The sequence below is a fragment of the Manis javanica genome, chromosome 15, assembly GCF_040802235.1.
Source record: "Manis javanica isolate MJ-LG chromosome 15, MJ_LKY, whole genome shotgun sequence".
NCBI lineage: Eukaryota > Metazoa > Chordata > Mammalia > Pholidota > Manidae > Manis > Manis javanica.
In genome coordinates, this window is record NC_133170.1 from 85798100 (window position 1) to 85820630 (window position 22531).

General features: G+C 52.2%; 2 protein-coding genes across 6 annotated transcripts in view; one reads left to right on the forward strand and one right to left on the reverse strand.

The window, feature by feature from the left end:
* Nucleotides 1-22531, reverse strand: part of PI4KA (phosphatidylinositol 4-kinase alpha) — a 102810-nt gene that overhangs the window by 40668 nt on the left and 39611 nt on the right. For 2 of the 3 annotated variants that reach the window (XM_036993287.2, XM_036993288.2), the window contains exons 15-19: nt 21759-21854; nt 21193-21376; nt 20642-20745; nt 18346-18514; nt 16679-16729 (exon numbers count right to left, since the gene is read on the reverse strand). In XM_036993287.2, coding sequence (XP_036849182.2) covers nt 16679-16729; nt 18346-18514; nt 20642-20745; nt 21193-21376; nt 21759-21854 — 604 coding nt within the window. The remainder of the gene's footprint in view (nt 1-16678; nt 16730-18345; nt 18515-20641; nt 20746-21192; nt 21377-21758; nt 21855-22531) is intronic. The other variant, XM_036993285.2, reaches the window with a different exon arrangement.
* SERPIND1 (serpin family D member 1) lies at nt 2434-12354 on the forward strand. Of its 3 annotated transcripts, XM_017679280.3 has the most exons (6): nt 2434-2610; nt 5581-6476; nt 8823-9096; nt 10760-10904; nt 11496-11695; nt 11799-12354. In XM_017679280.3, exons 1-5 carry the CDS (start codon nt 2495-2497, stop codon nt 11685-11687), a joined length of 1623 nt encoding a protein of 540 aa, XP_017534769.3. In that variant the 5' UTR covers nt 2434-2494; the 3' UTR covers nt 11688-11695; nt 11799-12354. The 3 variants fall into 3 exon arrangements, with proteins under 3 accessions (XP_017534769.3, XP_017534768.3, XP_017534771.3); XM_017679279.3 differs by having other exon boundaries at nt 2435-2610; nt 11496-12354; XM_017679282.3 differs by lacking the exon at nt 2434-2610 and adding an exon at nt 4944-5123 and having other exon boundaries at nt 11496-12354.

A 22531-nucleotide genomic window follows, 5' to 3' on the forward strand; every position in this document is an offset into this window, starting at 1 on the left:
TGTGGCTGGTGGCGATTGCGAGCAGGACACATTCCTCTGCTCAAGAAGAGACAGATAGCTGTCGGGAGGGTCTAGAGTGGTCAAAAGGTAACTAAGGGGGTCCCACCTGGCCCCAGGAGAAGAGGGCAAAGGGTAAAGGAAAGGGTTATAAGGTAAGTGATCTGCTCTCCCCTAAGAAGATCTAGGTCAAGGGGAAAAGGACTGAGATAGATAAAGAGGAGTCTAAAGAGACATAACAACCAAATGTAGTGCATAAATCCCGACTGGACCCTGCATTTTTTTTAAATTTTGTTATCATTAATCTACAATTACATGATGAACATTATGTTTACTAGACTCCCCACATCATCAAGTCCCCCCCACATACCCCTTTACAGTCACTGTCCATCAGCGTAGTAAGATGTTGTAGAATCACTGCTTGTCTTCTCCGTGTTGCACAGCCCTCCCCATGCCCCCCCCACATTATACATGCTAATTGTAAGGCCCCCTTTCTTTTTCCCCGCCCTTATCCCTCCTTTCCCACCCATCCTCCCCAGTCCCTTTCCCTTTGGTAAGTGTTAGTCCATTCTTGGACCTTGCATTTTTAAAAAAGCTATCAGAGAAGTCATGGGAAAATCTGACCTGGCCTGACACCTCATGAAGGAGAGAAGGGTGGACTCCCCAGACATAATAATGGCGCCGAGCGAGACACGGACTCTCCGACAGAAGACACACAGCTCCAGTGCCTGGCGTTCAAGTGCTGCAACATCCTCTACAACTCACGTCAAAGACTGCAGGAAATCCCCCCAAACATACACACCCACACGGAACTAAGCAGATACGGCAAAACAGTAACTATCATCTAGATGGTTGGCATATGGATGTACATCATTCAATTTCCAACTGCTCTATTTTAAAATTTCATAATAAAAAGTTGGAAAACACACCTAACAACCATGAGGAAAGCCTTGGAATTAGAAAAACAAAACACAATGGAGCCCATGTGACAGAAGGCACTGCCTTATAGCAGGGGCCAAACTACACACCTCTAATGGGGAACAGACCCAAAATGTCCAAAGTGCCAAGGACTGAAATCCAGTTTTTTCAACAGTGGGTTACATGATCAGATACCTAGATACACAGGAAACATCTTTGGTTACCAGTTTGAAATAACCAAAGTAATACACTCTCCTAAAAAAGACCCTGACAAAGTAGCGTATGGAGTGAGGAGTGAGGCTCTGCACCTGCCTCCCTTACATCCACTGCGAGCTGTGCCGCCTCCCGATCTGGTCTGTGAATAAGCCACGTCTGGAGACAGTGGTAACAGCCAATGCTCACCGCACGTCTGCTGTGCTCCGCGTGCTTCCCGCATAGTCACCGTCTCGTTAATTCTCACGACAGTCTCACACAGCAGGTCTAAGTGTCACCCTCACTTCAGAGACGGGAACATGCCGGGCAGGAGGTGGACTTTGGCGGGCGGCCCGCATGGTCTGGGTGGAGCCCAGAGCCGGAGAAGGGAGCGGCAGCCTCAGCGGTCTGGAGGGACACGCAACCCGCAGCAAGAGCAGCAGGTGCCCAGGCTCCCTCGGGGGAACGCAGCCAAGCCGGCGCGGGCTGGCCAGCAGCAGATCGTGCGGACTTGGCAGGCCTCTCTGAGGGGTCTGGACGCAGGCAGCGGCCTCCCCAAGCCTGCGGGAGAACACCTATGGTTGAGCAGGAACGACGGAGGTTCTCGGGAACGCCTAATGACCAAAGCTACCAAGCGCTAACCAGACCCGCTCCAGCCATGTTTTCCGGGCTAAGAACACAGTGTATGGCCCTTTACAGGGCAGAACTGCTCAAAATGAGCAGAGCACAGAGGAGCCCGCAGACCCCAAATGCCGCTCTCACTTTAGAAGGTATCCCTGGGTGACAAATGGATACTCGCGGGTACTGAGCTCAGTGAGCAGCGCTCTGCTTAGCTGGTCTTCCAGACAATCCAGAGTATTCTTACAGTACATTTTAGATCACAAAATTAAAAACAAACAGAAAGAATGAGCACAGCCCCATGGGTGGCCGTGAATGCCTAGGTGGACCAGAGTTTGGGGTCCGTAATTCCCTCCCTATCTGTCCACTATAGGCAGGAGAGCGGCCTGCAAATCCCGGCAGAGAACACAGTAAGCAACCCCCACTTAAGAGCGGGCTTCTCACGCTGCAGGTCACCAGCGTCATTCTCGCCCTCGTCCTCCCACCGAGGAACGCGCTCACAGGAGATGAGCTGCATCGGCCTGGGGACCAGGGCCAGGTCAGGGGCTGCGACCCCCCCAAGGGCAGACGAGGGGCCCCTTCAGGGGCGCTGGGGTTCCAGGGTGGCCTCGGTGAGGCCCCCTTGTGAGCATGTCGACACAGTGGCAGTCCCGCACGCAGAACGCCAGCACGGCTAACTGGAGTGGGGGTGTCACAGGGCACCCGGCAGCGATCAGATGCAGCTGTGGCTTTGTGCTGACAAAGCCAATTGAGTGCTGTTTGATTTGGGATGTGTTTACTCTGGGAAATATGCAACAACAGCTCAGCACCAAAGTTCACACTGAAACCCTGCCGGGGACCTTGGCTGATTCCACCTCTGCAACACCACTTCTCAGAAGCACAGAGGTGAGTGTGGTTTCTAACATTTCTGCCGATTGTAAATTCTCTCTGGTGGTTAGAGATGAGTGACTGGTGCATTTCTCTATCAAACTACGAATTCAAAAGCTTTCTGTACTATTTTAGAAGTGGGAAAATGTTCTCATTTTTAATCTGCCTACTCTAAAATGCTGTCAGTCACATTATTGGAACCATTGCCAAAACTGGATCAGGAACTGGACTAGAGAAATATTGTACCTGTGTTAAATTATTTGAATGGATAACTGTACTGTGATGATGCATGAGAATATCCTTGTTCTTAGGCATTTTTCCCTGGAATATTAGAAGTTAGAGCGATACAATATAAGTGATGTACTCTCAAATGGTTCAGGAAAAAAAAAGCATATATGTGCGCCTGTGTGCACACCCACTTATACATACATATATATGTGGAGAGAGAGTGCGATAAAGCAACTGTTCAAAACACAAACCTGGTGAATCTGAGAAAAGGGTATACAGTGGTCTATGCTGTTCTTTCAACTTCTCTGTTAAGTTTCAAGTTATTTCAAAACAAAAGGTTTTTGACACTGCAGGCAGTTACTCCTCTCCCACTACATCTCTTCTGCTTGGCCTGGAGATGGCAGCCTCAGGACACAGGTGTGCAGGGCTCATGTTCTGTGCATCCCCCGTACCATACAATTAGCAAGAGAAAGCACATATGAAATCCCCAGAAAAAAGCAAACTTTCAAATGATTTGCCTTTAAAAAATATTGCTTCTCTTCTAAGATAGTAATCTGGATTTAAACACATCATAGTGGTCATTTTAAAGTGTCTTGATATAATTCTTGCTATACTAAATGGCAAAATAATAGGAAGATTTAACTTTTAGATCCTTAATTTCAATCCCCAAAAACTATCAGCATTTTCTCTCTGATAAGGGAATAATGAAAACTATTTTGGCTCTTCACCATTTAATACAGGAACAGGGTATGAGAAGCTTCCAAACATACTACCTGCACCCATGTCTTCACCTCTGCTTGCTTATCTGGTCTTAGATTCTTTTCCCTGAACTCTTATTTATTCGAGTTTTTTTTTTAACCTTATTTTTATCTGAGAAGGATACTTTTAAGTGCAGCCTACCAAGAAGTCTTCCACCAAATAGCTGACTTTCTTCTTTTCTAACTTTTTATAGTGTTTGCCATCAACACTCATGCCCAGTTCTGTTTGCAAACTGGGCCCAATTCTGCTTGCAGCCACACACATAAGGAATTGTTTCAAGCGTGCAGGCTGCATGCACAGCCCTGCAGCCTCAGCTAGGTGCTGCCGGGTGGGGGTGCAGCAACACAAAAGACATTTTTAAAGTCAGAAACTATGTTACATTCCCTCTCCAAAATGTGCACAAGTCTCTCAGTAGTCATTAGAACAGCATTTGAGATGATTATCTTAGCAGTACTACAGGGGAAGACCTAAGATGGGAGACTAGGAGCAGAGAAACCAGTCCTGGCGCTCCAATGCAAACAGGCAAAGCATTCAGCACCAGCAGATGGGGCAGGGGGGTTAGTCCGCATGGTTCGGTCTCGCCACTGCCACTTACAGTGACACACGGCTCAGTGTCCCGGCCTCCAGCAGATGCTCCATCAGGACTAGACGGAGAGCTCTGCAAGTGGGGTATCTCCAGCCACCCCCCAGAAGGCCTAACACATCAAAGCCAGCAGCTCTCACCCGCCATTCTGGGCCTCGAATATCTAACAGGAGACAGCCACACACACCACACACTTAACTAGTAGACACAGCGCCTCTTTGGGGTGATGAGAAGTGGCTCTGGGACCGTGATGCACGGTGGTAGATCACTATGCTGCCCTGTCCTGGCCACACACGGAAGCATAAAATCATAGCTCATCTGCTCAACCCAGAGCGCAATCAATAAGCAGGAAGCAAGCAAGAGAAAGACAAGGCCATTTGGCAGGCAAAACTGATTTGAAAAGCTGAGGCAAATCCCTCCATGGAAAATGGCAGAGATGAGTAGATAAAGGCAGGCTTAGCACAGGGTAGGTATTAAAACTTGGCTGTGAATTTAAATAAAGGGAGTGCCCAGGCCTTTAGCAAGAGCTTTCTGAGGCCACCCTCACACAGACCTAACATGCTGGGGAGGTTATTTCTAACTGTTGCAGGAAGCAGTCAAGTTGAAAAGTTAGCAGCTCCTCCTGAAGCCATGGGAGGCCACTGGCAGGTGCAGAGGGGAACAGAGCACACCTGCAGCAACGTTCCTCCACCCGAGGCTGCCAGAGGAAGAGGGCCTGGGGGATCTGCAGCACTGACAAGTGCCATATCTTATGCAAATTAAACCACCCCAAATCACTACACAAACCTTGCATATTTGTAGGATATTCGTTCTCAGAAAGCCTGGCCCACTCGCATTTCAACATCTCCACCGGAACCCCACTTCTTGGTGAACTTCCCTGACCCTCCTGGCACTCCGCTCCTACCACAGGAGGCAGAGCCCCCCCCAGCCTCGCTTCCCCACCTGCTGTGGCAGCACCCTGGTGAGAGACCCACTTTATTGCATTTCTGCCCCCATCTGGCTGGCTGGCGAGTCCCTTGGTAGGGGAGACCTCGTGCCTCCCACCTAATACGTTGTTCGGAGAAAGAAGATGAAGTTCAGTGAATGAAAGAAAAAGAGACTCCCCAGGGGTGGGGGGGGGGGCAGGCATGAGCCCCCAGACTTCTAGCCACTTACAGTTCTACAAACCTTTAAAGAAGGGATTCTCATGTAGGGGCCCATGGGTCCTGCAGGCAGTTTTATGAAGCCACACAAAATGTTAGGTATCTGTCCATCTTCAGCAGCTTCTCCTGAAGTCCACAATCCTGAAACAGCTACGGTCCAGGGCTCCCAGGTGGAGGGCACGTTCCCGCGTCACAGCCGCCGGGACCCGCCATCCAAGCTCTCTGGTGGCGGGCGTGCCAGGCGGCCGCTCACACGCTGTTGCTTCTCTCCCTCAGCTCTAGTCCTGCCAAAATGAAAGGCCCACTCCAACCCCTCATCATTTCTCTCATCCTAACGTCTGTGTGTGGGAACAACGGCCTGGCGGGCCACCCGGAGAAAGGAAGGGAAGATTCTAAGCCTGCATCTGACCAAAAGGGGCAGGTAAAGAGCAAAAACCTAAGCATGCCGCTTCTCCCCGCTGACTTCCACAAGGAACACACGGTCACCAACGACTGGCTCACCGAGGGGGAGGAGGAGGAGGATTATCTGGACCTGGAGAAGATACTCAGCGAGGACGACGACTACAGCGACATCATCGATGCTGTTTCGCCCACAGATTCACACGCCAGCGTGGACAACATCCTCCATCTCTTCCAGGGCAAGACCCGGATCCAGCGTTTGAACATCCTCAATGCCAAGTTCGCGTTCACCCTTTACCGGGCCCTGAAGGAACAGGCCCGTCCTTTGGACAACATCTTCATAGCCCCGGTGGGCATTTCTACTGCCATGGCAATGATCTCCTTGGGCCTGCAGGGGGAGACCCACGAGCAAGTGCACTCGGTTTTGCATTTTAAAGACTTTGTCAACGCCAGCAGCAAGTATGAGGTCATGACCATCCACAACCTCTTCCGTAAACTTACTCATCGCCTCTTCAGGAGGAATTTTGGGTATACGCTAAGGTCAGTCAATGACCTTTACGTCCAGAAGCAATTCCCAATCCTGGATGACTTCAAAACTAAAGTAAGAGAGTACTACTTTGCTGAGGCCCAGGAGGCTGACTTCTCAGACTCTGCCTTCATATCAAAAGCCAACCACCACATTCTGAAGCTCACCAAGGGCCTCATAAAAGATGCTCTGGAGAATATAGACCCAGCAACACAGATGATGATTCTAAACTGCATTTACTTCAAAGGTAAGAAATAGCTTCGTATGTCTTGAGGCAGGCTTGCAACATACCCTTTTAGTACGCAGGTGGGCTGAGCACCGAGAATGTATTCTAGCTCTGATTCGTCTAGGAAACCAAGACACGAGGTCAGCTCACAGGGACAGGGAAGGTCATGAGGAAGTGACGGTGCCGCTGACCCTCACTGGATCGCCACCACAACCTTGTGAGGCCCTTACTGTTAATGGCGTCCCACTCTGCAGACAGAACGACCGAGGCACAGAGAAGACAGACAGGGCTCCAAAGGGCACACAGCCGGCCAGGGGCAGGGCCACGGTGGCCCCAGGCAGGCCACTTCTAGCGCTTTGTTAAATTGGAAGAGAGAGTGAAAAACCTTTTTAGCATTTGGCCAGCCTGGGTTTGAGTTTTTTTTCACTTCCCTTCCCAGTTATCAAGGATCTGGGCGAAAGGCTGCAGGAAGGGGCCTGGAAGGTGGTCAGCTCGAGTGACCGCCAAGAACACCCGCAACTCCTTTCCAGGGATATTTCTGCACTGACGGGCAGGCCGGGGTTGGTGAAATACAGTATTCTAGAGCAACTGCTCTGGGCCAGGCAGGAAAGGCTCACGGTGGACATTCCCCCTGACCCCTACGCACACACATGGGACCTCTGGTATCCTAGAAATAAATGGGTATGAACTTCTAAGATCCAGCCCTCTTTTAGGACGCCCTCACTAACAATATCACACATACCTAGTATGTGATAGACTGGAATCTACAGTCGCGAATGAGCAGAGCTAGATTCCAATCTATCACATACTAAGTAGCTGTGATATTGTGTGTGAAACTTATCTCACTTCTATGAGCAATTAACCTACATTCAGGGATGATGTTAGAAGGGCCAGGGGAAGTAATCTGGGCAACACGAAGGCCTGGGTCCTACTGGTCTGTGGGGTGCCCCTGGAAACCAAAGCCTCTGCATTAGGCTGGGCATGTTCAGGAGCAGGCGGAAGCACAGCGGTGAGCCGCCCCCACTGGCAGGGAGCTGGAGAAAAGACAGGGACATTGTTTATAATCTCCTGAACACAGTGAGCAGTGTCACACCGCAGGGTAAAGGTGGCAACTGTATGTGCTCGCTTCCCCCTCACATGGGGATGACCCCTTAATTTAGTGCTAGGAATCAGAGGGATGATTAGTCGCACCCAGAAGCCTAATTTTAATTTCTAGCCCCCAAACCTGTTACTAATTTGATTCTAATTTCAATGTTAAAACCACTTTGTAAAGCAAAGTAAAAACAGAGGTTGGGCCTCAGGAGGCAGTCAGGAAAGACGACCAGGAGCCAGGGGACAGCTCCAGCAGGACCAGGAAAAGCAGTGACACGTGTGGTCCGCACAGCCCGGGGCAGAAGGGGAAGCCCTCTGGGTATCCAGTGGGTGGAGGCCAGGGACACTGCTCAGCACCCTGCAGTTCACAGACAGCCCCTCACAACAGAACTGCCGCGTGGGCAACAGGCTGAGGTTGAGAGGCTGGGGGCGGCCCAGCTCCCATCAGTTTCCACCTCGTCCCTTGGAACCTCCTTCCTAGCTCAGCCCGAACGCTCTGCCCACCAGCTGGAAACCTCCAACAATTACTTTGCTTCTTTGCACCTGTTTACTCGTCTGTAACGTGGGGATAGTTACCAAAAGCACCCACCTCATACTGTAGCTAGAGGGCAAAATGAGGTACACAGGGAGGCAGTTAGAAGAAATCCTGGTGCACTGCCAGCTCTTAACTCACTCCTCCCTTATTCTTAGTTACCAGCATCTCAGAGCTAAAACAGACACATACTTACTCCTAGGTCCAGTGTCACACCAAATCTAAAGTGAGGGTATTGATGGCACGTTGCATCACCAGGGTGTCCTGCTAGTCCCCACAGAATTGCAGAGGGCGAGGGATGAAAGCCATCAAAACAGAGCTGCTAAGAGCTCAAAGCTACTCATTTTATAGTTGAGTAAGTAGAGGTCCAGGCAAGTCAGGTGTCTTGCTAGGGTCAAACTACCAGTTAGTGTCAGACTCTAACCCAGAATTCATTTCAGTCTAACTCTCAAACCATATCACGCTCCCTACAAGTTTGCTGGCATTCAGACCTTCTTAGAATCCTTTACAACAGTGGTTCTCAAAGTGTGGTCCCTGGGCCAGGAGCATCAGCAGCTCCTGGGAACTTGTTAAAAATGCAAATTCTCAGTTCAAACCAGACCAATGGAATCATAGATGCTGAGGGTGAGCCCTGTAGTCTGAACAAGCCCCCCCAAGGGTTTCTGATGATGCATGTTCATGTGTGAGGCCCACCGCTCCAAAACTGTATTTTAATAAAAGCCCTGTTCCTGTTGACTTTACAGGATCCTGGGTGAATAAATTCCCAGTGGAAATGACACACAACCACAACTTCCGCCTGAACGAGCGAGAGGTGGTCAAGGTTTCCATGATGCAGACCAAGGGTAACTTCCTGGCGGCAAACGACCAGGAGCTGGATTGCGATGTCCTGCAGCTGGAGTACGTGGGGGGCATAAGCATGCTGACTGTGGTCCCCCACAAGCTGTCTGGGATGAAGACCCTAGAGGCACAGCTGACGCCCCAGGTGGTGGAGAGGTGGCAAAAAAGCATGACGAACAGGTACTTTGGGTTGAGTGTTTGTTCTTTTGATCTCCAGGAGGCTAGGGGAGCCCGGGAGTACTTGAACCTTGGTCACTTTAAGAAAAAGGGAGCTATATGCATCAAAATCCACAAACTGCCATATTGGGCCACCCTGTTAATTCAGCGCAAACTTCTTGCCCAGGGAGGGGCAATCAGGGCATCTGTGAGGAGCACACTGGCCCCTCATGTGGCACTTTCAGGAGTCAGGGACAGAGGACATAAGCCAGCTTACCAACGATCCTGTCACTGCCCCACACTCTGTGGCTCTGTCACCTGTAAAAGCACCATGATCGTAGGGCCTGCCAGGGGCACAGAGAGGAGAAACCAGAAGCCTGACACGAGCACCCTTCCGGGGCCCAGCGTCCGGGGGGTTCAACAAAGATGAGCTCCCCTCCCTACCCAGGAAACCCCGAGGTCCTCTTGACCCAGTAAGGACACCTCCTTCATGATATTCTCCTATTATTATTTATTACTCCATAGTCAAAACTACAGGTTTCAAATATTTACTATGCTTATTACTGGTTCACAGCAGAGAGAATAGAGAAGTCACACTTCTGTTTCACTGCATACTGGATATGCCCACATTAAGAGGAGAATCAGGTTTAGGTCTCCTTCCAGGACAAGAATACAAAGAAACGCGACAAACAGAAGTAGGCTCTTGGAGGAAGGTATTTGCCCAGAAGGCCAAGGAGTCACCAAGCCGTGTCAATTAGTCCTTAAAAATGGCTCTCAGTTCTGCCTCCTTCCTTTCCTCATGGCCTGGGACTGCCACCTCCGACGCTGGGCCAGGGGAGGCCTCAGCGGCCTGTGTGTCCTGCTCCTCGGTCCACTGCAGCACTGGCCACAGGGACGGTGGTCCCGAGACCCCGTCCCCACCTCCTCTTATCATAAACCCCTGTGGACATCCCGCCCAGGACAGAGCCCAGCTTCTGGGCCCACAGACAGCCCCGTCCGGCCTTGCCCAGGGAGGGGCAATCAGAGCCCCCACCACACTCCAGCCTGACCACAGCCTCGCGCTCCCCAGGCCTTTGCTCACACAGGAACCCAGCCTTCCCCACTTCACATACTGAGTCGTGGCTTGCCAGAAGGAAAGCCCACTCCTGAGAAGGGGCCAGGCATCTGATGTCCCTCTATCCCCAGGAGCCCGGGACTCGGCCCTGTGGGTCCCCCTGCTGCTGTCCATCCACGGGGACCGACCGCGCTGAGGCAAGGCTGAAGAATGTCTGGCTCTAGCTGGGGCCTGAAGGTCCTCTTCACAGGTTCACTGGCTAGTTAGCTCCTTGATCAACAAAATAAGAAACACCTGAAACCAGGGACCTACACAAAATGATTTTAGGCAGCTTCACACTATAAACCAGAAACAGCGCTGACGACCCGGGAGGCAGGACAGGAACCACATGGCACCCAGGAAATGACCCACAGCAGCACCCACCTCAATCTTAACTGGATTACACGGATGGTTTTCTAAAATCCTCACGGATGTACTGGGATACGGATTATAGGAAGTGCAATGTCATTTCTGGGGTAAATGCAACCTGGGGTGTGAGGAACGGGTAGGTTGCAGACATTCAAAGGAAAAACACGACATTAATTCTAACTCATGGGTCAATAAAACTGGACCCCCTTTTTCTTCTCCGACCAGGACTCGAGAGGTGCTTCTGCCTAGATTCAAGCTGGAGAAGAACTATAACCTGGTGGAGGCCCTGAAGTCGATGGGGGTCACAGCACTGTTCAATAACAGCAGCAACATGGTGGGAATCTCAGACCACAGGATCACCATTGACCTGGTAATCTCTCCCTGTCCGCCCTCTGCACCCGTCCCAGAGTCGGCCCCAGCTCTGGGCCCCGCCACCCGGCCTGACTTCATAGCTCCGGGTACTGGGTCTCCCTGACGCTGAGTGGGCAGGTGGTTGACCTCGGGGAGCAGCCTAGGAGCAAGCTCCCCTCCTGCTGACATCAGAGAGAGAGGTGCACAGTCCAATCTGTAAAAGAGAACCCCCAAACACAGAGAGGCCCCGCACCACCTGCACGCTGAACACAACACACCCATGCTAGACACCCTGCAAGGCACAACTCCAGCCCTGTGATGCAGATCTGGGCCGTAACCCCCGGCAGTGTGCCCAGGGAGAGGAGACGGGGCTCGGGGCCACTGTCGTGCGGGCAGGCCACTCACAGAGACCACATTAGGTAAGTACTGTTTACATGACACGGCCTCCAAGCACGACCACCGCCCTGACAGGTGCCTAGGGAGCTTCCTGGTCATTGTGACCTTGCATGTGGTCTTCCGACTCCTTCGTAGGTGGGCAGACACCACTCTACCCGTTACCCTCGGTGTGCTCTGAAGGACTCTGATAGCTTTGCTTTCCATTTTGAAACAGTTCAAACACCAAGGTACCATCACAGTCAACGAGGAGGGCACGCAGGCGGCTGCAGTGACCACGGTGGGCTTCATGCCGCTGTCCACCCAAGTCCGTTTCACCGTGGACCGCCCCTTCCTGTTCCTCATCTACGAGCACCGCACCAGCTGCCTGCTCTTCATGGGGAGAGTTGCCAACCCCACCAAGTCTTAAAGGTGGAGGTCTGTGCATCTCAGGGGTGCTGGGGGCGCTCTAGAATGGTAACGCTGTTTCCATTCTAACAATGAGAAGAGACAATCTGGCATCACATCCTTTGTGGTTTAGGTATCATTCTGAAATCGAGGCCCATATACAGAAGACATTTACAAAAGAATGAGAAGCGCGCTGGAATCAATTCTGCAGTGACAACGCCATAGAAGTTAACGGACCTGCAGCGGATCAGCTGTTACTGGGGAGGCGGTCAGTAACACACAGACTGGCTTCCCTCCCACCTCCTCAGAGCAAACCTTCAGAGTTCCCCCTGGGCACCTCTGTCCCCCGTGGTCCCCATCCTTGACCATCTGCTTTATTATGCAAAGCCTTTCTCAACCAGAGCTTCACATCTGAACACAGAACACAGACTGAGCTGCACCACTACTTTCTCACCTCTCCCAGGGACGGTGCAAGACCAGCACCATGACTGCTGCCCACGAGAGAAGCAACCTTGTGACATTCAAGGATGCCCTGGGGGTCGGTACTGGCTTCTGCCAAGGCCCAACCTTCTGAACTGATGATAAATGTCATTTGTACTCCTATTTTCATCTCACTGCTGCCAGAGAACAGTGTGTACACATGGCCATGTCTTCCACTCTAGAGATAAATAAATATTGCCACTTCTGTGTATCTGTTAAATTCTATTTTCTGAAGCTCAAATGACTAAGAAAGGCCAAATTCAAAATAGCCGACATTCCCAGGAATGACAGAGGTTGACAAAAAGCGCCCCAAGTTCTCCATAGTGACATACGGGCCACACAGCAGGACACATCTGGGATCAGGACGCATGCTGCTAAGTCCTAGGGGCAGGGAGGCTGCGGATGGGGCTGCGTGGGGATTCAGGAAACCCTAGTCCTCACCCACCCACTTCAGCTTTCATCTCCGGCGGCAGGGAGACCCTCCGATGTGCTCCTGTCGCGGGTCTGGTTTAAGAAAGCAGGCAACATCTGAGGAATACATTTCCAGGCAAGAGCAGGGCACTCCAGAGAGGCTGCTCAGAATTCAGGAGTGTTGGCCCCTCTGCAGTGCTAGGGATGATGGACAGCGACAGGGAGAGCACCCCAAGCGCTGTGCGTGAGGCTGTCTCACTGTGACCCCCCCACCTGGCAGGAGGGGCCTTCTCTTCCTTGTTCTGCGGAGGAAGAAGACCAGGCTCAGCAGGGCACTAATACTGCCCAAGGTGCCATGCAGTGAGTGGTGGGGCCTGGGTTCAAGAGCACAGTGGCGTGACTCCAGGGTCCCGCACGGAGCATGTCACAGAGGGCTTCTGACCCAGTAAGCCCATTACTAGTCATGGGGGCAGCAAAAGGGCAGCACTAGAGCTCCCTGATGTAGGTGGCACAGTGATGGGAGTGCCTGCACATTATCCCCAGGTCCTCACTGGCACCGCTACCACCTCCTTTCTGCAGCTGGAGAAACAATGAAAGGTCCCAGAGGGGAAGTGATCTGCCCCAGGCCTCAATTCTAACCCAGGCACTGCTTTTCACGGCTAACCCTCTCCACCTACTCCCTTCCCACCTTCCTGCACCAGGGCTACCCCTCCAGGATCTACTGACTGGGACAGGGTTGAGGCCACATCCTTCCCTGCCAACCCTCCTGACCTCTCAGTAAGCCCTGAGGTTGCTGCCAACCCCCCTTGAGTTCCTTTTCCAGCCCCCGTCAACGCTGTTCTCGCCCGGCCCTCGCCCTAAGCGTCTCGTCTTGCCACTGGCTCCTCATGCCCCTCCCATCCCTAAAGGTATCGATCTCAAACAAATGCCATTAGCCCTTTGCCATGTCCATCCCTTACCCAAAGACAGCAGGCTCGCTTCCAATGCAGCACCCCACTCTGCTGCAATCAGCCTGGGCTCCTCCAGACGCCACCCAGCTCAAGGCCCACCAGGCTCCACGCTTTCCATTCACTAACATCCACTCTGAATGCTGGCAGAGCCCCATTTCAGAAACTAGCTGACCCATGTTTCAAGTCAGAATAGTGTTTTTCAGAACACAGACCTTGAGCTAGGCTGCCTCGGTTCCAATCCTGGCTCCAGCACTTAATAGCTGTGCGACTCTGAAGCAAGTCCTGTGCCTCAGTTTCCCCATCTATAAAATGGGGATGATACGGCACCTGCCATGCAGGGCTGTTGGGACGACTAAGCTAGTGCCTAGATCAGTGCTTGGTGCTTAGCAAGAGTTAGGTAAGGATTTTTTGTTACTGTCTTCATCTGAGAGTAACCAGCCTAGGGGGTCCTAATAAGTGGGCCGTAGGTGGGCCATGAGTGGGTTTTTCTCACTTAATTTCCTGAGGTTAAATGTGAAACAGATTGCATTTATTGTGAATAGATGCATTTCTATGGAGAAAAAATGCACAGCTTTCAAAGGGGTCCATGACCCAAAAAATGTTAGTCTACAAATCTCATTTTACAGGCACTGAGAGAATGAGTAACCTGCCCAAGGCCCCGGGAGCTTCTAGACGGCAAAGGTGAACTAACTCTAAGTGCCATGCATGGATGTTTCCAGCAAGAGGCACGTCATTCTAAATCACTACATTATGACAGTGGGGCAACCACGTCTCCAAACACTAGATAGCTTTCAAAACGCTTAATTATCTAATGGGAGAGACACCAAAAGAAGCAATTTAATCAGTGTTTTTTCAGAAGAATTATTATTCACAAAATTGCAGAGCAAAGATCGCCAAACCTGAGCAGGAGGAGGCTCAGGGGTCACGTGACCCGGCCTCCCACAGCTCCCTCCACCTCCCGGGGCCCCTGAGGAGCGATCCACTCACACCCAGGCTTCCTGCCCCAAACCCACGGGGCAGGTCCATTCAACCAAGTACTTCAAGACACTCTGTTATCCACAGATTCGAAAGAGAGTATCCAAAAAACAAAAAGGAAGAAAGAAAAGATAGAAAAAAACCCCGCAAAACATTAAATAAGCCACTTTGGAAATTAGTTTCTCCCAGAAAGTCCAAGGGGCAAACCGGAAAGCACACGCCAGGACCACGGTCCGTGTGCTCTTGGTTGTGCAACAGAACCAAATATTTGTTTCCTCCCCCATAACATAACCATTAACTTCTGTCAGAACTACAATACTTATGCTATTCATGGAAAAGGTCGCTGCAGCAGAGGAAACATGAGAGTTTTAAGTGAGTATTTCTAGCCTGTCCCTGCCCAGCTGGGTACTCCTGGGCACTTTAAGAAGCTCTGCCGGCCGAGCGGGCCTGGAGAGGCTGCGGAGCTCAGCCCGGAGCCGGCGCGCAGGACCACGCGTCCAACCCTGGCCTGTGCCCTAACACCCATGCGTTCACAACCAACCTCAGCAGCCATCCTGCCCCAGAGTGCCCCTGTAGAGGTCTTGGATGCATTTACTAAACTCTAAATGACAACTGCTGCACACGTTTTGCTCACAGGCACACGGGTCAGAGAATTCTGGTGTTCAGAGGTCCCTGAACTCCGACTGGAGTGTCACTGCCACTATGCCCAAACCTGCCGTCCTGTGGAGCCTGCCATCAGCCCTTCCTGCTCCAACAGGCTGAGACAGCACAACGGACTTTACGCCTCTCACCTTTCCCTCTGGGCCAAACAAAGGGCCCATGTGTGACGGCACCTCCAAACACACACTGGTTAGTATTAACTGTAGAGTGAAAAAGTCATGCTTTTAAAAATTAACCAGTGCGGGTGCTGATAAAAAATACCATGACAGAGAGCCTTGTCCATCCTCGAATCCTCAAACGGCCCTAGGAGAGCACCCGACCAGAGGTACAAAGGTGGGAAGGGTCCCAGGGGAACGTGAAAAACCACAGGCAGGCAGTGCAGGCCCAACCCCATCCCGTAAAGCACCCCCGGGAGAGGAGACTGTCCTGACGCAGATGTGGCAGGGGGCCAAGTGACCCCGTCACCCTCCTCAAGGACAGGAGAGGAAGGTGACCTTGAGTGCCCCACTGAGACATCTCGGAGGGAATAATGAGCAAGTCACTGACTCTTTTCCATCCACCTTGGCAGCTGAAATTGGAGCCCCTCAAAGTCCCCTGCTTCAGAATGACGGCCACCCACACTTGAATAAGTACAGAAACCCCTTTGCTGAGGTCAGGGAGGCACCCCTTCCCTCCTGCCCGGACTCTGCACCCTGGGTGGGCCTGGCAGCTTGGAGGTCACCCTCTGGTTCCACGTGAAGGGACACACATGCGCGCGCTCAAAACTGGAACTCCTGGGGACGGGGCGGGAAGGAAGTGGAAGGCAGAAGCAAGGGCTCGGTGAGAAGCCGGAGAATCGCCGGTGAGCCCGACTACCAGAACCCGGGGTCCTGGCTTAGGGCTGGCAGCCGGGAACAGCGGAGAAAGGGAAAAACAACTAGAAAGGGCGCCGGGGAAGAAGCGGCTGCAGGCTGAGACAGGCTCTCTGCCCGACAGTGCGGTGCCTGCGGCAGGGGTGGGGCCTGTACTGCAAGCTGCCCACCGGCCAGCCGTGGGCAGGCTGCGCCCCGAAGTGTGACCGGTCCCCTGTGCCCGCACCGGCCCCAGACTTCACTAAGGCTGCAGCCCTAAGCACCAAGCACCAACCAGAGGCCCCAGGCCTCATCTTCCAGAAAGGGGCCGGGGAGGAGGTGGGGGCAACAGCAGCCTGGCACAATCCAGGGGCACCAGGACAGGGCATGAGACGCAGGATGAACCCAGAGTCAGACCCGGGGGCCACAGAGGAGGGAACTGAAGTGGATTCCCTGGTCAGCCTGCTTCAGAGATGCGTGCAGGCGTGGAGGAAGAGAACGGGGTGCTGTGGCCACGGCCGGCGCGTACCAATGGGCAGTCAGACAGGAGCCCGCGGGGTTGACACAGCCACACCTACAGAACCACGCAGCCTCGCCACAGCATCCTGCTAAGGGCCTGGCTGTGCACCACCAGGCGACACTCAGGGTGTGAGCACAGGATCTGAAGGCTGAAACCCCTCGGGGGACACATACTCACACATACTCACCACAGCTATTACAGGAATGAGTACACCCAGGTTTCCCGCACTGCTGGAAGCCTAGAAAAGAACAGAATTGAGTCACTGACAAACATGTGTTTCTTTTATTTAAAAAAACAAAAATGACAGAATACAGTGTTATATAAAGCTGGAATTCGTCAATCTCCAAGAAATGATGAGAGAGATGTAGAAGGAGATGTGTAAAGACGCTCACCCAGCATGATTCTGGCAACAAAAAAATGGAAACATCAAACAGAATGATTTCATGAATAGGAAACCTCTGTTTAATTAAATACCATGCAACTGCTAAAAAGACAGCTTTCTGAAAAATATTCAGTCAGCTTAGAAAGTGGTCATAGCAAATGGAAAATGAAAACAAAATGAGAATTTAAGAGTATGCTATGATATAATCCCAATTATATAAAATAAAAATATTTGCACAAAAAATCTAGGAGGAAGTCTGTCAAAATGTTAACAATGATTGTATCTGGGTAGAGGGTTTATGGGGGCTTTTTAGTTTATAATTTAGTGATTTCTGTGTCTTTTCTACAATTACATATATTCTTTCTAATATAGGGAAAAATAACTAAATAAAAGGCAGGTTCTCTGGCTAGACACACAAATGCGGCTAAACCCTAGTCGATCAGCCAAAGTTCTAGAACCACGCATCTAAGCTCACCCAATTTATTTTTCGTATTGACAAAAACAGTAGCAGAGGGCACGGAACACCCACTGTGTGCTGGCATCGTTCCAAGTGCTTCCCATGCATTAACTTAACCTTCAGGGGAGAAAACGCTCTGAGGAGCTCGCACTGCTCCGACGGCTCAGGGGCGCGGCAGGATCCCGAGCCCTGCCTGCCCCTCTAAGGGCTTCAAGGTAGCATGATGTGGGCAACTACTGACAGTCACAGCTCCTGGTCTTCCACGGCGCCGTGTCTGTTTACTTCCCTAAACCCAGCACCACCCAGAACAAGAGTTAGGAAACTGAGGCCCACGCACAAATCTGACCCAATGATTGGTCATGGCAGCTTTTATGACGCCAGGGTAGGGCTCGGTAGCTGCAGCAGAAGACAGACTGCAGAGCCTGAATAAAACATGTACCATCTGGCCCTTTACAGAAGAAGCTGGCTGACCCCTGACCCAGGTACATAATGGGAGAACAGTGACTCTCTGGGGAAGGAACGGGGAGGGAGGCAGAAGACAAGGAACAAAGGTGGAGGCCTGGTAGACGGTGGGCACTCACTCGGCATGTCAAAGAGGTGCGAGGGGCTAGGAGGCTTAGCCTGCCCCAACCTCCCTGACCTGTCTCTCTGAGGGTTCGAGCCCTGACATTCTATTTGTCTCTGTGGACCTGTCTCCTCGGATGGCCTGAGATTAGGTCAGATGCAGGTCTCATGCTGTTCCCATGTGCTCATGACGGCCTCACCCCCTGGCTTCATGATGGCTGGGTGGAGGCAGGGGGGGGTCTGGGGAGTTCACACTAGGCTGCTGTCACATCATCACCCTGGGCTGGGGAAGCAGGGTGGCAAGGAAGCCGCACTCTCCCAGACCCGGCCAACACTCTGAGAAGGAACCTCTACCCTTTGTTCATGCTCTTCACCAGACGCACTCAAATCACCAAACAAAGAAAGTGCTGTATGTCACCCGGCGGTGGCTAGAGAGGGCACGGCCCCCCACCTTCAGGGCGGGCCCCTTGTCACTGGCCCTCTCGCTGGCGCGCTTTCCCTCCAGCCCCAGCTGCACGAACAGCTCCAGCAGGTTCATGAGCAGCTCGTCCACAAGGTGCTCCTCCTGGATGTTGGCGGCAATGTTGGCCAGGGCGTTGATCACTGCCAGGGAACAGTGCCTGGGGGCGAGAGGAATGACAGCTGCCACACACAGTGGCTGGCATTTCAGGGATGAGGCAGGCTGCCTCCCCCTGGGCCTCTGGGCCTATAAACAAGGGGTCCCCGGACGTGGTGAACACTGACCCCTGAAGGAGAGTCAGCTGCTGCAGATGTGACTGTGACCCTCTCCTGACACATATTAAGGGTCCTGGGGGACTGTTTAGGTCCCAGGGATCTGCACGTGGGGCACCTGTGAGGGTCTCAGGACCCTTCTGGCTGAGTGATGAGGGCCTACTGCATGAAATCCTGGCTGGACCCTGCTTTTCCCCTCAGATTACAGGTAGCCTTAATTCATCACCACCACCTGTAAAACCTGTCTGATGGTCAGCTTCTCCCCCACATTGCCTCCCCACTGGATCTGATGTGAGCATTAGCTTGATCAGACACTTAGGAAGTGCTCAGTGGCCCTGGGACACCCTGCCTCAGGACCCCCCAGCCCTAAAACACCCTGGACACAAGGCTACACCACCCCCTCAGCCAGACACCACGAGCCAGCGTGGCTGGCCAGGCTTCTGAGGGTGCTGGGGGCAGCCAGGCCTCTCCACTTCCGAGCTGTGCAACCCAGGGTGAGTGGCTTGTCTTTGAGCCTCAGTTTCTTCCTGAGTAAAACAAGAACAGTAACTCCCTCCTCACAGGGTGTGGGGGGAATCAAGCCCTCCATGTGAAGCCCTAAGCATCCCATCTTGCCCCTAGAAACCAGAGCAAACGGCAGCTGTGATGTAAGCTCCCCCTTTGCAGAGTGGGAAGTAAATTCTGGTGAGGTTCACTGCAAACCAGCGCAGTGAACGCCGCCATCAGTGAGGAGAGGGCAAATCGGAAAAGACTTTATGGGTGCAGAGCAAACTGGTCAGAAGTAGAAAAACTGGTGGCATGGAGCAGGGCAAGTGCACACAGCAGGGACTGAGGGGACATAGCCGGCGCCATATGAGCTGCAGCAAAGACAGAGAAGAGGTGCGAGGCATGAGAGCGAGGCTAGTCGCCTCCAAACCGGGAAGCGCGTGGGAGGAGGGGCTCTGGCCTCTGCAGTCAGTTCCTCTGCAGAGACCAGCACAGACAGAAGGGCAGGGGAGCCAGTCACCTTCCAACCTGTGCCTTGGGCTGGGCTGGTAGCCTGGGCTCTCGAAGGTGGCAGTGAGAAGTCAAAGGAACAGTAGCGATGCTGAGAGCCCACCGTGACAGACAGCTTTCGTTCAGTATATGATCTCAATCACCTGCTCAACTAAAGGCAGATGTGCATCTGACAGACGAAATCGAGGTAGGAGGGTGAGCATTTTCGGAGGTCACGCAGCCACACTCCTGCCCACCACAGTGACCCTGGGGAAGTTTCAGAGAGGCCTGGATGTAAGGGCCAGGATGTAAGAGCCAACTAGGGGCCCTGTCCCCTCCTTCCCTCTTCTCCTGAGAACCAACACACCTTGTGAGAGACTCCAAACACGGAGAAACACGTTCCTGCCCTCAAGGCATTGCCAGAAAAGATGGACAAGGAAAAGACAAAGAAGCCTACCTTGGTCTGCCAGGGAAAACCGGCCAGACGACACAAATACTGAACATTCGAGGACACAAAGCAGCCAATCCCTCTGATCCTCCAAAAAGCATATCTCTCAACCTACCCTGAGGAAAGCATCGGAGATGCTCAGAGAAGCTACTGGGCTGCTCAATGTAACAATCAGCGGCAGAAAAACTGGAGAACGACCTCAGTTTCATACTAGGAACTGATGAATAGGTCGCAGTGTAGCTCAGCACTGGGATGCGAAGCAGCTGACACAGGCAACATGCAGAGGGGCGCAGACAGCACGTTTATGGCATGCCACCATTGGTGCGTCGCTACAGAGAAGCAGGGCACCCGGGTGGGCACTCTGAGCCCATCTGGAGTTGGGGAGGGCCTGGGGTGACGAGCAGTGAGACGCTCAGCTCCAGGCAGCCACCACGTGGGGCTTTTGTTTCCCTCCTTGTGTGTGCACTGACTTACAGCATACAGTGCTTTTGTGGTAAGAAAAGTGCATTTAAAGGACAAATCCCCAAACCTCGCGTTCTCAAAGGGAGTTAAATACTGCCATGACCTAGAGTGACAGCGTGGTGAGCCTCACCTATAGCCATGGTCCCTGTAATCTTTGGTGGCCGAGTACACGGCAGAGCTGGCCTTCACGCTGATCTGCTGGAAGAGGTTCCACACTTCCTGGTAGATGTACTGCTGTGAGAGAGCGAGGGCTACGGTTACCATGCCATGTCTCCTCCATGCCAGCCCGTCCCTGGCACGTGGAAAGGGGACCTCTATCGTCTCTGAGGGAAAGGCCCTGGACTGTGGACCAGGAGGACCTGAAAGGCCATTCAGGGCATCCATCCTTAAAGCTTTGGGCAAACCTCCAATTAAAAGCTAACAGGGAAACCGTTTTAATTTAAACCCTATTGTATGTTACCAACACTGGCATGAAATTAGTTTAAACCTCCTTTTTCCTCAGTATTCTCAGAACCATTACACTACTCTCTCTTATTTGGAAAAAATCTAACTATTCAACGTTAAGACAGTTGTGAGCATCTGACTCATCTGCAGAGTAAATTTAGTCTGTATTTCCACATTCCTAACGGTCAAAGGAATTAATGCAGCTTGCACATGCTTCACAGCAGGAGCCCCCCTTACATTTCCGGTGATAACCAGGCAGCCTAACTGATCAATGATGAGGACATCGAGTGGGGAGGGAGGCTGGCAGAATTTCTGCTGCAGGATTTGCAGAATTGGCTCCATGACCTTCGGGGTGTCCCTCAGGGCCACGGCGATGTGTCCCAAGGCTCGGATGGTATGGTCAGGAATCAAGTGAGCATCCCTAGATGAAGGGAGAACAGAGGCATCCTGGGAACAGCCCTCCTGCAATCGGCAATGAAATAAACCCAGAGGCGAGGACCTGGACCTCACCGTCAGCACAATCTTCCCAATGAAACATTCATCTGGAAGTGACAGCCTGGGATCCTTAACTCCCAGCAGAGATACAAAGTCCCTGGAAGTAGGCAGAAGGGAGAGAAAGACCTTTCTCTACTCCCAAACAGTCACCCAGGAACAGACATTCCAAGGGAGGCTTCACTTCGAATCATGGGACAAGCCTAAGGCACAACTCCTCACTGCGTGAGGCGGCGGCACAGATGAGTGAAGCCAGGCGCCCCCACCAGCCTGCAGGGAACCGCCAGCTGCCCCTCGGGGGCGGGACGTACTTGTCGCTCTCCTGGGAGATGTAGAGCCGGTTGGAGAGGCTGGCCAGGAAGGCCTCCACGATCACCGTGTCCACCGTCAAGCCAGCCTTCAGACACCTGAACAGTGAGGAAACCCACACGGCATTGGGCATCTCAGACCCTGATGAGTGTTCTGTGGTTTCTGTTTAAAGAACTGCTCTGAACATTTCCCCAGAAACCTGCGTGGAAGTCAGGGCACAGGACTGGCGGCTCTGCTGCAGGCTCAGCCCTCGACAGACATCTCAGCCAGGGCAGTCACCTCACGGCTTTGCCAGAACGGTTCATACTCACTCTATTTCCAATTTAAAATTTCTTGTACTGTCCCTTAAAAAAAGTCACAATGACTGATTCAAAAGACAGATGGTCCCAAGATGGCTAAGGGGATATTAAAATAACATCAAGGTCTTACTATATGGAGAAATGCTTGTATTTAAGTGAATGGGGAAAATTCCAAAAGCCCCTGAGGACACAGAACCCTATCAGGCCCCTCCAACTCTCTCTCTTCTCTGTTTGGCTCCTGGGCCACGGAGTCAGAGAACAGCGTTGAGTCCGACAGAGAGGGGCCGCGCTGCTCTCTTGATTTGGCTTTGGGGAACAAGGAGCCTGAATTCAGAGGGAGACACATTTTCGTGTAAACCAAAATGTATCTGGTTCCTGAGTCTGGAGAGTAAGCTTTCACAGAGCAGGAGCCTGGGCAGCAAGGGACACGAGATCATACAAAATCCCTCATTTCTATCAAAAATTGTACAGGAAAA

What these genes read in the sequence shown, in the direction of transcription:
- SERPIND1 (XM_017679280.3), top strand. Translation starts at nt 2,495, where the DNA reads ATGTGTTTACTCTGGGAAATATGCAACAACAGCTCAGCACCAAAGTTC. An exon ending in AAACTGCATTTACTTCAAAG is followed by an intron (nt 6,477 to 8,822) that starts GTAAGAAATAGC and finishes TTGACTTTACAG; the next exon opens with GATCCTGGGTGAATAAATTC. An exon ending in CAAAAAAGCATGACGAACAG is followed by an intron (nt 9,097 to 10,759) that starts GTACTTTGGGTT and finishes TTCTCCGACCAG; the next exon opens with GACTCGAGAGGTGCTTCTGC.